The 14,958-nt window shown below is 48.3% G+C and overlaps 1 protein-coding gene across 1 annotated transcript in view; it reads right to left on the minus strand.

Annotated features, from left to right (window-relative positions):
• trrap (transformation/transcription domain-associated protein) overlaps window positions 1–14,958 on the minus strand; it is a 101,599-nt gene that overhangs the window by 41,253 nt on the left and 45,388 nt on the right. Inside the window, 8 exon segments of the mRNA XM_084485574.1 lie at window positions 2,838–2,957; window positions 3,412–3,558; window positions 4,573–4,752; window positions 5,220–5,433; window positions 8,244–8,365; window positions 9,256–9,452; window positions 12,418–12,567; window positions 14,373–14,513. Coding sequence (XP_084341700.1) covers window positions 2,838–2,957; window positions 3,412–3,558; window positions 4,573–4,752; window positions 5,220–5,433; window positions 8,244–8,365; window positions 9,256–9,452; window positions 12,418–12,567; window positions 14,373–14,513 — 1,271 coding nt within the window.

The raw sequence follows: 14,958 nt of genomic DNA on the forward strand, positions 1-14,958 counted from the left end.
CTCAATCACTTCAAATCAAAGGCTTTCAACGACTCTCTAAATACTCCAGGCATCTGGTTCATTAAACTCATTACAGGCTTTTTTCTTTCTTTCTCTCTGTTCCCTCTCTCTCTTTCTTCCTACTGATCTCTCCTTTCCATATTTAGCATAAACGAATCTGTCCTCATTAGGCAGAATAGCCCCTTCCCTTTGCCAGAAGTGGGATCGCCAAGGTCACGGTTAACTATCGTCTGCGTGCTCCACATCGCCAAGAAGCCACATTGGAGCTATTTGTGTGTGCGTGTGTGTGGGTGTGTTGTGTCAATCACTAGTCGGCGGTAAGTAACTAGCCGCTGTATGAATGACCCATGAAGGTAGTGTGGGTGGATGTTAATCTATCCCCGTGACCAATTGCATCTGTGTGTGTACGTGTGTGAGCGTGCATGTGTTTACGTGCACTCGCCTCGGATTGCGTCTCTCTCTTTTGTCTGCGATTCCATCTGTGGAGCCGATTCTATCACCTCTGTTGGAGGCAAGTGTGCTTTTGCCAGCTGCCAGATTCTTAGAAGTCCCCCCCCACACACACACACACACACACACACACACACACACACACACACACACACACACACACACACACACACACACAAGACAGGTCATCCCGGAGCCAGCCGTCCGTGTCAGGGAGGGTGGTGGTGGCTCTGGGTTGACCGATCAGAGACACGGGGCAGGGATGGCGGGCCACTGCCTCCTGACCCGTCTGTCCGGGTGACCTTCTGTCACACGCTCGTAGGTGACCCGACCGCACCAGGAAATACAGATATGCTCCTGGCTGGTGGCTCAGTCACTGCCACTGCTGTTAGTTTGTGGTTTTTCCTCAACTCAGAGGGACACTTTCTGTCATTAAGCAGCAGGACAGAGGATGTCTTGCTCCAGGGAGCCTAGCGGTGGGCTGAACTTCGGACCCGGTACGTTGCAGCTGGGAAGCGATGATTAGGCCTGTCACGATAACAAATTCCGCCCATCCGTCCGTCGACGGATGGGCGAGGGCGTGTCTGACGTATGGGGGAGTAGTCTTTGTGGACTCAGCCTGCAACAGGGGCAACACTCTCCTTGCGCTCTCCTTGCACCAGGCGTTATAAAGCCAGCTTTTTCCTGCGTCTTCCTGCTTGTTGTTGTTATTGCTAAATGGATCCCGTAGTCGCAAGGAGAGTGTTGCCCCTGTACGTGTAACCACAGCAATCGCCCAAATCTTAAACCCATTAAATCCATTCTTAAATCCCCCACTGCCGGCCGGCTTTTTGACATTTCCACGGCGGGTTGTATCACAAAGACGATTTCATTGGACAGAGTCCAAGTAGCGGCACACTAGTGTATTTGCATAACCACGATCTGATGACGGACCCGTCGCTTCCTGTAAAGTTGAACATTTCTCAACTTTTGACGCAGGCCACGGAGCCGAAAGAATGGACAGACCCACAATGCATTTCGAGGGCACCCCATGCAAAGTCAATGAGATCCGTCCATTGACGGAGGTAGTGTGCAAGAGGCGTGATTGTGGACTGTCAGGAAGACGGAGACGTCCCATGATCTGTTGTATTTTTTTTTCCGCAGCAGGGAAAACTGCTGCGGAGATGATTATGCTTTAGGTGCAGATGCATGTTTGTTGTATTAGCGCGTTTAGTTGCTACCGTTTTACAACAAATGCGACATACCGGCTCGCACAGGTTAAGTGGTTCACCATTGTCATTCGGTTTGAACCCGCAGTGCTCCCACGCGCCAGCTGTCGCCTTCGGCTTTGAAACCGATTCCATCTTTGTTTTTCATTCCTCCAAATCTCAACTAGCGTTTTCTCTGGCTTGCTACTCCTCACGGGGCTCTCATGCTGCACTCTGGCAGAGAACGTCTAGGAAGACGGGCGTATAGCTGGGCTCTGACTCTGTAACGCCAGGGCTCCGCCTCCCCACACAGAGACCATGCGGCTGACAAGTGACTGACACGACTCGAGGGTTAACTCCTCATTACGCCAAGGAAGCGAGAGGGGTCTGTTGAGACCGATGCTCCTGAGTGAAAACTCTTGTCATCCAGTCTCTTTGATATAGAGAGACATGAGAAAAAAGAAAAAAAGCTTATTTATCTATTTATATATATATATATATATATATATATATATATTTTTTTTTTTATATATATATTATTATTTATATTTATTGCTTATCACGACAGGCCTAGCGATGAGCTCCCAACGCGGGTCGTGAGAGAGAAGCTGGGGGGGGGGGGTATGCTCCCTGCTCAAGCATGCCCAGGGGCAGGGTGGGAGACTAGGAAAGTGCTTGGAGGGGAACACCCTACCCACTCCCATGTTCACACAGGAAGTGGAAGACAGAGCATAGAGGGGCTCAGACAGGACCAGACACCATGATGCCATTTCTAAACCTACGATCTACTACGCACTCTACATTACAAAAAAGGGACCTCCAGCCATACAATCGGTCAAAACTCACAAATGAGGCCCGTCTGTCGACACATTTGCGAGCCCTTCTTCCAGACGGGCAAGGTCGCAATGACTTATTTTGTTTGGGTAATTACCGCTGCACTTCACCGCAAACCAAGGTGTTACTATCACACTCAAACATGACGCCTGATAGTTATGAGCCCATACCATATGAGCCCATTCCCATTAATTTGAAGGGTTAGGCTACGAATCAAACACGTCTGCCGAAGCCCATCTGTTCGTTTGCACGGCCCGCCTAGAGAGAACAAGGTTCCCTGGTTGTAGGGCGCAGAGTTTCAGCGACGGCCCAGTCCCGAGGTGAGACTGGGTGACACGGGGGGGTCAATGGGTGGTCAGTACTCACATGCTGCTGCCGGTCGGAGAGGATCTTCCAGAGACGAGGGAAGAGCTGCACCCAGGTCTTCTCTGCCAGGGGGGTGGAGATGTGACACAGCTGGACCAGAGCATTCAGGAGGGCCCCAGTCTAATAGAGAGAGAGAGAGAAAATTAAATAAAGATTAGATATCAAAGATCAGTCCGATCAATCGTCAGATCAATATAAGTCATATACGCTCATGTATAAAAGTATACATTATGCTGTCCATAACTGGACAGCAGCGGTGTTCCAACAGACCAAATTTGGCCATTAAAGGCCAGCAAAGCTGTTGAAAATGAGTGTTTAATTATTAAGCCTCACCATTTGATTAAAAATAAATCATTATTTTAATATGAATGACACGACCCACTAAGACAAGACTGAACGGAGAGATGTTGACATTCATTTTGATGAAAAGGCGTCGGGTTAATGCCTTTCCTTTTTATTTTAAATGAGGGTAAATAGTAATTTCAATATAAATTGGAAAAATAAAAAAATTAAGATAGTAATTTTAAAACACACACATGCGTGTGTGCGTGCGTGCGTGCGTCTCCATGGTTACCTTGACCTCCCGCAGTGAGTCCAGGAACTTGTCGTGGCGGTTAGTGAGCATGTGCAGCTGGTTCCCCGCGTCCCGCTCCGCCTGCTCCTTGGTCTTGGGGACGGCGGTCTGGTCACCGGGCGCCAGCTCAATGTCGATCTCCACGTCCTGTGGGGAGGAGCAGAAGGAGGAGCGAGGTGAGGAGGAGAGAGGAGGTGCAGGAGGAGAGGTGTGAGAAGGGTGAGAAGGTGTGAGGAAGGAAAGAGGAGGAGGAGGAGGGTTGAGGAGGAGAGAGGAGGAGAGATGAGGAAGGGGTAGAAGATGAGAGGTGTAAGTAGGAGAGAGGACGAGAAGGAGAAAAAAAGAGGAGTGTTGATGAGGAGGAGGAAGTGTGAATAGGAGGGGGGCGGAGGAGGTGGAGGAGATAGAGGGGGGGGGGGGGGGTAGGAGTGAGATGCACGAGGCAAGAGAGGGGGATAAGGGAGAAGATGAGGAGAGACAAGAGAGAAGGAGGAGAGGGAGCAGTAGGGGTTGCAGGTGTTGCAGGAGTGAAAACAACAGAGCCTTAATGATGGCACTAGCCATGACATGTCCCTGTTGTGCACGCACGCTGTTCTGAAAGGGCACGTCGTCAGAGGAGGTCCGAGAAAGTGCAAACATCCGCCGCTTGATTTACAACCGCAAAAAGTTACACTTCCCGTTTAGTTTCAAGGTAAAGCTTTGTTTGTCTTTGTAATGACTCCGCTTATTTAGCTAATAAATCAGCGGCAGCACTTTATCCTGCGTTTCAGGAGAGGTACATTAGAAGAGCTTCAAACGCCGCCGTGATGTTAATCATTCACCTTTTAGTTTTCTTTGAATGGAAAGTCTTGCTTAAGGCAAGACTTTACCACATAATTACTTCCTGAAAACTCTGGTTAAGCCTTTAATGAAACACTGAATAAAACACTAAAACCCGGATCAATGCAATACACAACAATATGATCATCGTGTTTAATATACCTTTTTAACAACATCTTCTGTTAAACACTTGAGAAAGGGCAATACACAAATAACTGTGCCCTTTTCCCACTACCTGCCTAGTGTGTGTGTGCGTGCGCATTAGGTCACTCCATAGATCTGTGTGCGAGGCTGCAGCCCCCCCCACCCCCCCCCCCTCCTCCTCCTCCTCCCTGCACCCACCTCCTCCTTGGTCTCGCTGTTCTCCCGCTCACGGGGCTCCTGCTTGACGTGCGTCGCCATGGCGAAGGCGGCGCGGTCGTGGCTGTCGGCCAGGTTGATGACGTTGGTGATGGACGGCAGCATGGAGCCCTGGCAGCTGGTGCCGATGATGGTGTTCCGCTCGCACACCGCCAGCAGGAGCTGGAGACGCAGGCAGACGCCGTCAGAAAGACAGCCGGACGTACGTACGCATGGTTACTCGGCGACAGGCATACAGACAGACACAAGGGATAATTAAGTTGTGTGTATATACGACACTAAAGTGTAATATATTGAATGGAAGTGACACAAAAGGTGTCATATATAACATTGTATAACTGCTTTATAACCGTATGCCTTTATTCATGCGTTCAGACGCATTAATCTTTATGACCAGTGACGTAATAAAATATTAAGACTAACGTTTTGTTCAAAATTAATGAATGATGGAAACCCGGTGATTAACCTTACTTGTTTTTTTTTCCCGTTCTCGATTTTAATAGAGAATGGAAAGCTAAATACGATCTACAATAGTGAAATGGCACTGACTGTTAGATAGATAGATAGATGTCATGAGGGAGCAGGAAAAGGGGTCAGTCGCAGCAGACGGCCTCAGGGCCGGCCCTCACCTCGGTGCACTGCTTGATCCAGAAGTGGCTGCCCATGGCCTCCCAGTTCTGGGAGCAGCAGATGTAGAGCAGCCGCTCGTAGACGCGCCGCTTCATGGACGAGTCGAACACCTCGAAGAACTTGGCCCGGATGAGGGCCTGGGGGCAGCGCAGGCCCGACAGGAAGGCCGGCTCCAGCTTGGACGTGATGTCACTTCCTGAGAGGCTCTCGTCCCTGGGGGGAGAGAAGAAATAATAGTTGGGAATAAAATCATAAAAGAGGGAAAACTAAATATAAAACGTGATATGTAAAAAAAAAAATGGGTGTTAAAACACACGAGATGAAACGGGGTCGTTCCTGATGATGCGGTTCTTCCGACACGGCAAAGTTTGAGTGTATATTTTAAAAGGAAATTAACACCAAACATAAAAAAATATCAAGTAGCAGCAGTCGCAGTGCACACGTGCAATGGACGGCATTTCACCATAAGTGGCAATGGAATAACATTCATAGTAAATAATTGAATTGTTCCTAGCGTTACCCCGCGCAAGATGCAGCGCCGGGGGGGATAACAGAGCTGGGGATCACGGCTCCAGCTGGATATTAATTGCGCTCGGCTGTGCAAAGACTGCCGGGATCTAATGGCACCAAGAGCACTAACAGCCTTGCATTAAAACACCTTAGCATTAAACCCCCTCCCAAAAAAAAAACAGGCTTTGCGGGGGCCACTCAGGTGACGAGACAGAGAGGAAGGGAGGGGGGACAACTCAGAGACTAGGTTCTGACACTTCGTCAGACACATTGCTCTGCCACGGAAGCAATGGATTCCCGTTATTATTTTACATCCATCGCCACTCGTGTGAATTTGTTTTTTGACACCGCGACCGGTTCTGACAGATGGATTAATAACGTGTCGGTGTGTGTGTGGGGGGGGGGGGGGCTTTGTGTAAAGACGACGGGAATTGAGTAGAAGAAACCCATGTGGCGGCATTGGCTCAGGAGGTAGAGCGGTAGGTCGGCTAGCAACCAAAAGGTCACACACACTTAGATGGTTGACACTCAGCCGGTGTATGAACGTGTGCATGAATGGACGAATGTTAGACCCTTGTTGTAAAGCGCTTTCAGATGCAGTCTATTTACCATTTGCACAAAAGAGAATGTGAGCCTGTTGAAGCATGGGAAAGAGACGAGGCATAAGAATGAAAGAGATCATCTATTCTACCGACGTGCCGTATATGTGAATGACATATCCTGACGTTGGACCTCCTAAAAAAATACCACCCCCCTTGGTAGTATTTCCTCCGGCGGAAATGCTAATTACCTTATATGTGAATGAACAGTAGGATGTCAGCATTTCACACCAGTTGAGTGGGCGTGTTGATGACGCTTTGGTCTACGTTTGCATGTCATTGAGTGGCACCTGCACCCTATTCGATAATCAGCCTATTGCCTTTTGTTCGCTGAATGGTTTAAAAAATATTTGTATTAACCTTTCCTGCTGTCGGCTCCCAGACCATAGTCGAGGAGCACAGGAGCGACGTTCCGTCCAGGGTCGATGTTCTCTCGGGAGTAACGGCAGTGGGTCTGCTTATAGGTTTGAATATGGTCGGAATGAAGCGGCCACCGATTCTTGACAGGCTGTGTAATTTATTCTTAGTTTCTCTAACTTTACAGTACACGTTTGCACAGACACAACCGGACTCGTTCATTACTTCACTAAACTGACACACGCTACCGCTCGCTCTCCTCGCTCGTCCACTCACACTGCCATTCTCGCGCACACACATGCGCTACTCTCACAATTATTAATGACAACGGTTGGCTGAACATTATAGGGTCCCGTCCTTCCACTCCCTGTTTTCTCAGTTAAACACAGAAATCAACTACATTTGTCCCAGTGTTTGTTAGATGTGAAATGAAGCCAAAAAAGACGCTCTCTTCCTCCGGTAATGCAGTCGTTCGCGACGCCTTTCTTGTTCGTCGTTTCTTCTATTTGTCTGTAACTCATGCTCCAATCTTTCATCGATCGATGCAGATGTTGTGGATGCAACGGAATATATGCATTGCTGCAGCAACATTTAACATGATCGTCATATGCCGCCCCTTGCAAGCCCGCCCCCCTTAAGCAGCCGGAGATTCAACTGATGACTGAGCGACACCGCATATCTCCGCATATCGGGCATCAAGTGTGAATAAGTGTGAATGACCCTCACGGTCGAACCTCCTGCTCTACAAATGCGGAGAAAAGACGGAGGGCATATGTGAAAACGGCTACACACACAAAGACTGAGGCAGTGGGAGTGGGAAAGCGAGAGGGACAGAGATGACGAATCGCCCACAGCGGTGGGGGGGGGGGGGTGGCTCTCCCTCGCGAAGTGTCCCATCACCTGCTGACTAGGTTCCGTCTTTACAGCGACCTACGCAAGACCCTGGAGCGTTCACTCCGTCACACCTCCGACCCGACCCCACCCTCGTATCCACCCCGCTACACCAGTGTTACGCTGACGAGGTACTTCTTACTCATCCTCCCTCGCCCAGTGGAGAGGGAGAACCGGCCATCGCCTATCCCATTTTCGCCCTCTAACTATTCTGTGTTTGCCGGGCTGCTTTTGTTTCCCCCTCACTCCTACTACCCAGACTCTTCTCAGAATTAAACAGGGAAGCCGCGTACATATCTGATCCGTTGCTCGGTGGAGCTGGGCTTTCAAGGCCCTCTGCCGCTGCAACAGACGTAAACAAGCAGCAAACCGACAAGCGGGGGGAGGTCTCGGCGGACGACATTACAGCCCTGCGTCGGACCGCTGCCGCCCAGATGAGCGAGTCCGTAACCTTGTCAGGGATTCTATTAAGTTTCCCTCTCGTACCGCTGCAGCGTTTCGCCTCGAATTAGTACTCTTGGTAAGCATGATGTACCCCGTTTTCCTCCACTAGCCCCGCTTATTTATTTAATTTCCTCCCTCCTGCCCCCCCCCCTCATCTGCCTGAAGACGGTCGCCATGGCGGCGGCCACATCGACCCCGCTGATGAGTAATGGACACAATTACCTGTAGACGTAATTAACGAGGTCCAGGAACTGGGCGTTTAGCTCAAGGTCGTCCGGGAAGCGCTTCTCGATGTAGGTCATCATCTTCACCAGCAGGATCGACTTCTCCCGCAGGTTGGGCATCTGGAGGAGGGGGAGGAGGAGGAGGGGGAGGATGGAGAGACGTCAAAACGGTTGGTCAGAGGGTGAGGGCAAGGTTCGCGGGGCAGCTTGGTCAGAGACAAGAGTGTGGGTGGGTTACAAGAGAACGCGTGGGTGATTGGTTTCCGTGGCGATGAGGAAAGTGCATGCGGATGAACATGCTCCTTATTTTCTAAACCACAGAAGCTCAATATTCAAACGCGTTCTCCGACACTACTGACAATTCCCATTACGCGTGATTGACAGCGGCTTACGCCTGCTTATTCAAACTCCACATGCACCTGGGGAATGAGTTGGTTTTATTTAATGATGCTCACGGTTGTATTGTTATTAAAAACATTTTTTTCATATCATATTCACTTTTCTGAGAACACCTGCACAGAAGTCATATAATCCACGGAAATATGATCTCCAGCATGATTACCCAAACCGTGTCTCTGCCCTTTGGCAACACCCAGAGACCTGTGCCTAGTTAGGTAAGCCCCCATAACAAGCTACACACTCCATGTCACCGCACTGCATGTTCTTAGTTATTCTGCCCACTCAACTTCCTAAAAGTTCTCCACAAGCCTTGTTCTGAACCCTTAACCTCATATCGGCGGAATACTGCTCTTGTGTGGGTTTAATATAAAAAACATTAAAAAGATTTGGTAGATAAATGAGCGAGAGAGAGCGAGTGAGAGAGTTTTTTGGCTTAATCACACGTTTGAGTGATACACCGATAGGGTGGAATCAGTCAAAGTCAAAGTTGCTTACATCAATATCAGCGCTAGCAAGAAACATTCCTCTGGACGGATTCACGAGTTAATATAGAGTTAATAATATAAATGTTAAATCCAAACAACACATGAACAGCCGGAAATGCGACTCACCTGATTGGCGGCCATGGGAGAGTTGTTCTTCACCCACTCCTCCACGATCTTCACCACCGCCCGCAGGATCTTGGCGTCCGACTTCTCGATGAGCGACGTGAGGATGACCTGGATGAAGTTCTTCCTCATCTCCATGTTCATGACGGACAGCCGCGTCTTCACCAGGTCCAGGCTCAGCATGACCAGCTCACTGGTCACTATGGAAACAGGAGGGCGAGGGAGGCCGATGAGAAAAGGGCAGATCATAAAATGGAACAAGCAATGGCAAGTAGAGCTGCTGTGATTCGTCGACGTCAGCGGTCACTACCGACGCTGACAATGCATCAACGTTGATATTTAGTATGTATTATTCAAACTATAACAATTTAATTTGGTTAGGGTAAATGTGTTACCTCATATATTATAATTATTATATTATATATTATACATAATTGCTGTACAATCAGTTGCTTTTGGCTTGCATCATTAGTCCTTTTGTGTCAAATATCTACAGATTTCTAAAATACATTGCAGCTCCAGCAGAGTCTGCCACCAAAGAAATTGGGTGTTTCCCCCGGAATGAAAGCTTCAAAATTACGGGAACACTTTGAATCGGACAACAACTAAAAACGGTAATATGTGCAAAATGTCGATGATAATTCAGAGCAGCACTTCTGCCATATTGAAAGGTGGACCGCCAGAAATAACAAAAACACTGAGCCGATCTGTGCCGCCCACCATTTCATTGTTTTCCAACAATAGAGCGGGCCTACGCCGACATGCCTTCTTTTGATGCTTATCTTTGGGCCCTTGGGCACCGAGCAGCTCAGCTCGTCAAGGGAAGAGAAGACGGGGTTCTGTGCGATAATAAGCGTAATCTGTTCATATGTATGAAACAAATGACCAACGCTTTGTTATTAGAAGGGAGAGCTTTTGCCATTGTGGCTGCTACATTACGCTTGTTATTAAGTCATTATCCCTTGTTCGCCTGCTGTTCGCCATGAATGAGTTTTGGTTTTAACTTGTTGAGACTAGAATGGGGCTTATTATTCGTGCTCGTGTATACCTTATCTAATTAATTAATTTCAGCCATTATCTTCTAAATAGGTTGCTTGGGTGTACTTTTTCTAATTATTTAATTTCAGCTATTATCTTTAAAAAAATCTCTGTACAGAAAGAACTATTTTTGAAGATTATAGCTGAAATTAAATTGTCATATATTTGTTTTACTCATTTTGTCTCAGATATCAATGTATTGAATCCCTTTTTTGTAGAAAAAATGTATGTTTAGATTAATCTGTAAAATAATCGATCCAAAAATAATAATAATAATCTTTAGTGGCAGCCCTACAACGGTTTTGTCCCGGTTATGTTTTGTTCAGATGTCAATTTGGGAGATCCAAGCGTTGACCAAATGAGACCACATGACTTCAAACCTGAAACCAATCTGTGACAGTCAACAAAACCCCAAACAAAAAAGCTGTGAAATGAAATGCTGGGGTAATGAGATACTGCGCAACCCCTCCAAGACCCACGCCGGGCCGGGCACCCTTTGGACTGTAGAGTGACTGTAATTGTTTGCAGCGGAGGGTTGAATGGCTGTGTTTTCCCCGATAAAGTAATTAGAGGTCTGCTTAAGGACTGGATAGCATCTTTCGGCCATTACCAGCCTGTCTGAGGGACTAAAAAACTACAGGGTTCCCTTGCTGCTATCTTTAACGGGACACCGACCGGCCATGTCGGTTGAAACATCTGAGGCGGGGAACTGAAGCTAACTGAAGCACTGATCAGGATCGAACTGACCGAAACACAGAACATTAATGTTACCTTTACTGTAATTCAGTACAATAATTAACATGCCTACACTCTCCTTTCCCTTGTCCAGCCGACACAAAATCTATCACGACATCCAAACAGAAATCCATGACTCTTTAAACCTTTGTCTTTTCCGGGTCTTTTTTGAAGAAGCATATCTGTCATCTTATTCCACAGAGAGAACTCGGTCCCAATACAGCCACTGGAACCAGAGCCCAGGTACATTCCCAGTGAAAGCAGGCTCTCTGGAGTTTGATCTCTCCCGAGCGATAAGGCCATTCAGAGAAACACAGCTCAGCCTATTGATGCGGAAAGGTCATGGGTGGGCCCGGTATGGCCATAACACTGGGACACACAGGAGATCTGGGCCTTGAGATAGCCCAGATGGTGTCACACTGTAGAAGTGTGCAATTGTGTTCACCCGCATCAAAGTCCTTCCGAGTTTCTCCCAAGACTGCTCAGATTGGTCACTACCGACACATAAAAACCTCTGGGTTTTTATGTGTACACCTTCAGCATTTCACAAGTAAAATTCCAGCGAGTATTTATTTTTTAGCAAACATCGCACAGCTTTTGAGGTCTCTCTTGAAAAGGGAAACCTTAGAGGGATCTGTGCTTGTGTTCAGTCTCTTGAACATTTACCTGTTACGGTCTTATACGGTTCTAAGCGTCCATACTATATGTGACAACGCAATTGGCATCGGGAGAGTTTAAAACGATCAAAAGTCAAGGAATGTCTACTGTGTGGAAGTATTATGAAGTTATGATTGTGCTCGTAGTTAACGCACGCTTGTTGTGCTGATCGGTTGACAATTCCAAAATGCCTTGCATTCGTTTAATAAAGGCGTGCTTTCATGGTACAAACATAAACATGTCATTACTAGTGTGAGAAAAAATTTACTTTAACTGTGTCGGGCTCGGACATATATATCTTGTTATGCCCAACACACACTGCCCGCGCACCGCTGCGCCGGCGGTGTGTGGCCGGCTTTACTTCTCTGTCGGACGCGGGTCGGGTCGGGTACGAACTCATTCGGAATATTTTGATGGCGTAACAGCTGAATATTCTATCTCATTCTATCTATTCTATCTCATGATGAAAAAGTAGAGATGATTGTAGACGAAAATGGAGAGAGATTTTATCTTAGTTTTTATTTTATGCAAAACATTTTAGTCTCGTCTTTCTCGTCAACAATAATGCATGTCAATTTAGTCTTAGTCAGCGTTTTTGGACATTGGTGCAGTCTCGTCATCGTCTCGTCTTAAGTCATGGAAAAAAAGGTTGTTGACGAACATATTTAGTCTAGTCTCGCCTGACGAAATTAACACTATATGAGTGTCCGGCCTCTCTTTTACCTGGTACCGTACCTGTACTGGTCTCGGCCGTCCCGGGGTTGGCCTGCTGCAGGCTCAGGTGTTCCCGCACCATCTTCTGCAGGGAGCGCATGAAGACGGAGATGAGGCGGTCGATGTAGCTGGCGTTGTAGCTGCACGCCGACTTCAGGATCATCAGCGTTCCTGGAGGAGAACGAGAGAAGAAGGGTAAGAAAGGGGGTTTGGTGCCAGGAAAACCAAAAGGCCCGACACCTTTGGGACCTCAATATGGAACCGTCGTGGGGGAATAATAACATGTGACCGTGCACTAGAGCATTTGTGGCCCCCCGTCCACACAGACTTAGCCAGGTACACACACAAACATGCACGAGGTAGATTAAACACACACACACACACACACACACACACACACAACCACCCAGGTAAGAACACACACACGCACCCAGGTACGCACGCACACACACACCCAAAACCAACCACCCAGGCACACACACACACATACACACCCAGGTATGCAAACACACATACATCTAGGTGCACACACACATCCAGGTACATACACACACACACACGCCCTCGAACAGCGAGAGCCAGCGGGGCGTTGACCCCCCCACCGCACAACTCCGTCCACTGGAAGCTCATTTTCAGTGAATGGAACAAAAGTTACAAAGAGTCATACGACTTGTGAGCGGTATGAGTAATGCCTCTCGTCGCCCGCGCTCCCCGGAGGGCGGCGGGAGGGTGGGGGGGGCGTCGGGGAGATGAATGCTAAAATGTCAGCCCTCAGGCCGGACGCATGCATCACCCGGCCCGGCCTGCCTCTCTCTCCCTCCGCCGGGGGGGGGGAGGATGATGGGGGAGGATGATGGAGCAGAGGGGTGAGGGGGAGGGCTGCCATTGTGGGACCCCGTATCAGGTAGCGTTACATTAGGCTGCTCTCCGATAACCATTTGTCACCTCGGAGACCCCCTTTTTACTGGAAGGGACTGAGAGAAAGCCACGTTTCAACGTATTTGAAATTTGATATTTACAAAGATATATTTTGAAATATATTCATAATGACAAACCAAGGGACAAAGAGAAGAAAAAAAAAAAAAAAAAAACGGAATCCGCTACGACTTGGTAAAAGGAGAAATTAAGGCGAGGCCACCCAGCCCGGCCTCTCGCGGCCGCCTCCCCGCCATTAAAACAGTGGGACATCTGGGTGAATAAAAGGGGAGGAAGGGGCTGTGGCGGGGGCCCGGCGAGGAAAGCCCCATCCATCCCAAGACGCGGCTATCTGCGCGCGGGACTGTGGCGTGCTGTTTAACCCACCAGCTGTTGGGCCCCCAATGGTGGCCCTTCGCTTTGCATTTTAATGACCCCCGTTCGCTTGGCCTCAGCGGCCAAGCTGAGTGTGTGTGTGTGTGTGTGTGAGTGTGTCTCATGAGTTTGTGTGTAATAATTTGTGCATTATAATGTGTGTGTGTGGGCATGCAAGAGTGAGAAAAATAAAGAAGCCATGACTGGGCTTTTATGAGCTTCTTAAGTGAGCGTGATCACAAGTGCTCACATGCGGACTGAAGTGGGATCAATTATTGAAATTGGGGGAGAAATAGGGAAAGAACAGAGAGATAGAGATAGACACAGGCGCAGAGAGAACGCCTGAGACAGAGGGAGAGAGAGGTGGGTAAAGGTTTTACAGAACAGAAACCGAGAGAGTGAGAGAGAGAGGCAGAAAGAGAGAGAGAGAGAGACAGAAAGAGAGTGAGAGAGAGACAGAAAGAGAGAGTGAGAGAGTGCCAGAGACAGAAAGAGAAAAAGAGACTGATACAGAGAAAAAGAGAACGAGACAGTAAAAGAGACGAGAGACAGAGTGAGAGAGGGAGGGGGGTTAAAGCTTTCACAGAACAGCAGCAGAGAGAGAGAGTGACAGAGACAGAGACAGAGACAGAGAGAGAGAGAGAGAGAGAGAGAGAGAGAGAGAGAGAGAGAGAGAGAGTATTTACCAAAGAGCTGCGTGGGGTTGGCGCTGCTGGTGGCCTTCTCGTAGTTGGTCAGGCCCTCGTAGATGACCTTCCCCACGGCCGCGTACAGACACTCCAGCTCCTCGTACTTGGACGCCACGGTGGACGTGCCGATGGACGTACCTGGAGGGCGGCAACACAACGGCGAGGTCAGCGGTGAGGGCGGGACGAACGGGCGGAGACCTTGTGTGTTCTGGGCCTCGCCCGTTAGTCATTAGAGGGGACATTTGTTTTGCTATGAACGAATAAAGAACGAGTCGTTCTTTAGGTAGAACGCAATTCTGAGGGCGTTTGTGGACTGTGTGTATTAGTGGGAATTAATGAGCGTGAAAGAGTTGAGTGTGTGCATTTGTGTGTGTGTGTGTGTGTGTGTGTCTACAACACAAAGAAAAGGTCATTTTCTATGAATACTACTTAAATCAGATGAGAATTACGGTGTGCATGTGTGTGTACGTTAATGTGCGTGTGCACGTGTGCGTGCTTTTGAATAAGCGAATGCGCGAGTGTGCGTATTCATCCGTGTGCGTGCATGTGTGCATGCACGAATGTATATTCATTCGTGTGTGAC

The sequence above is a fragment of the Micromesistius poutassou genome (genome assembly GCF_964030765.1).
Source record: "Micromesistius poutassou genome assembly, chromosome: 21".
In the NCBI taxonomy this organism is placed as follows: Eukaryota; Metazoa; Chordata; class Actinopteri; order Gadiformes; family Gadidae; genus Micromesistius; species Micromesistius poutassou.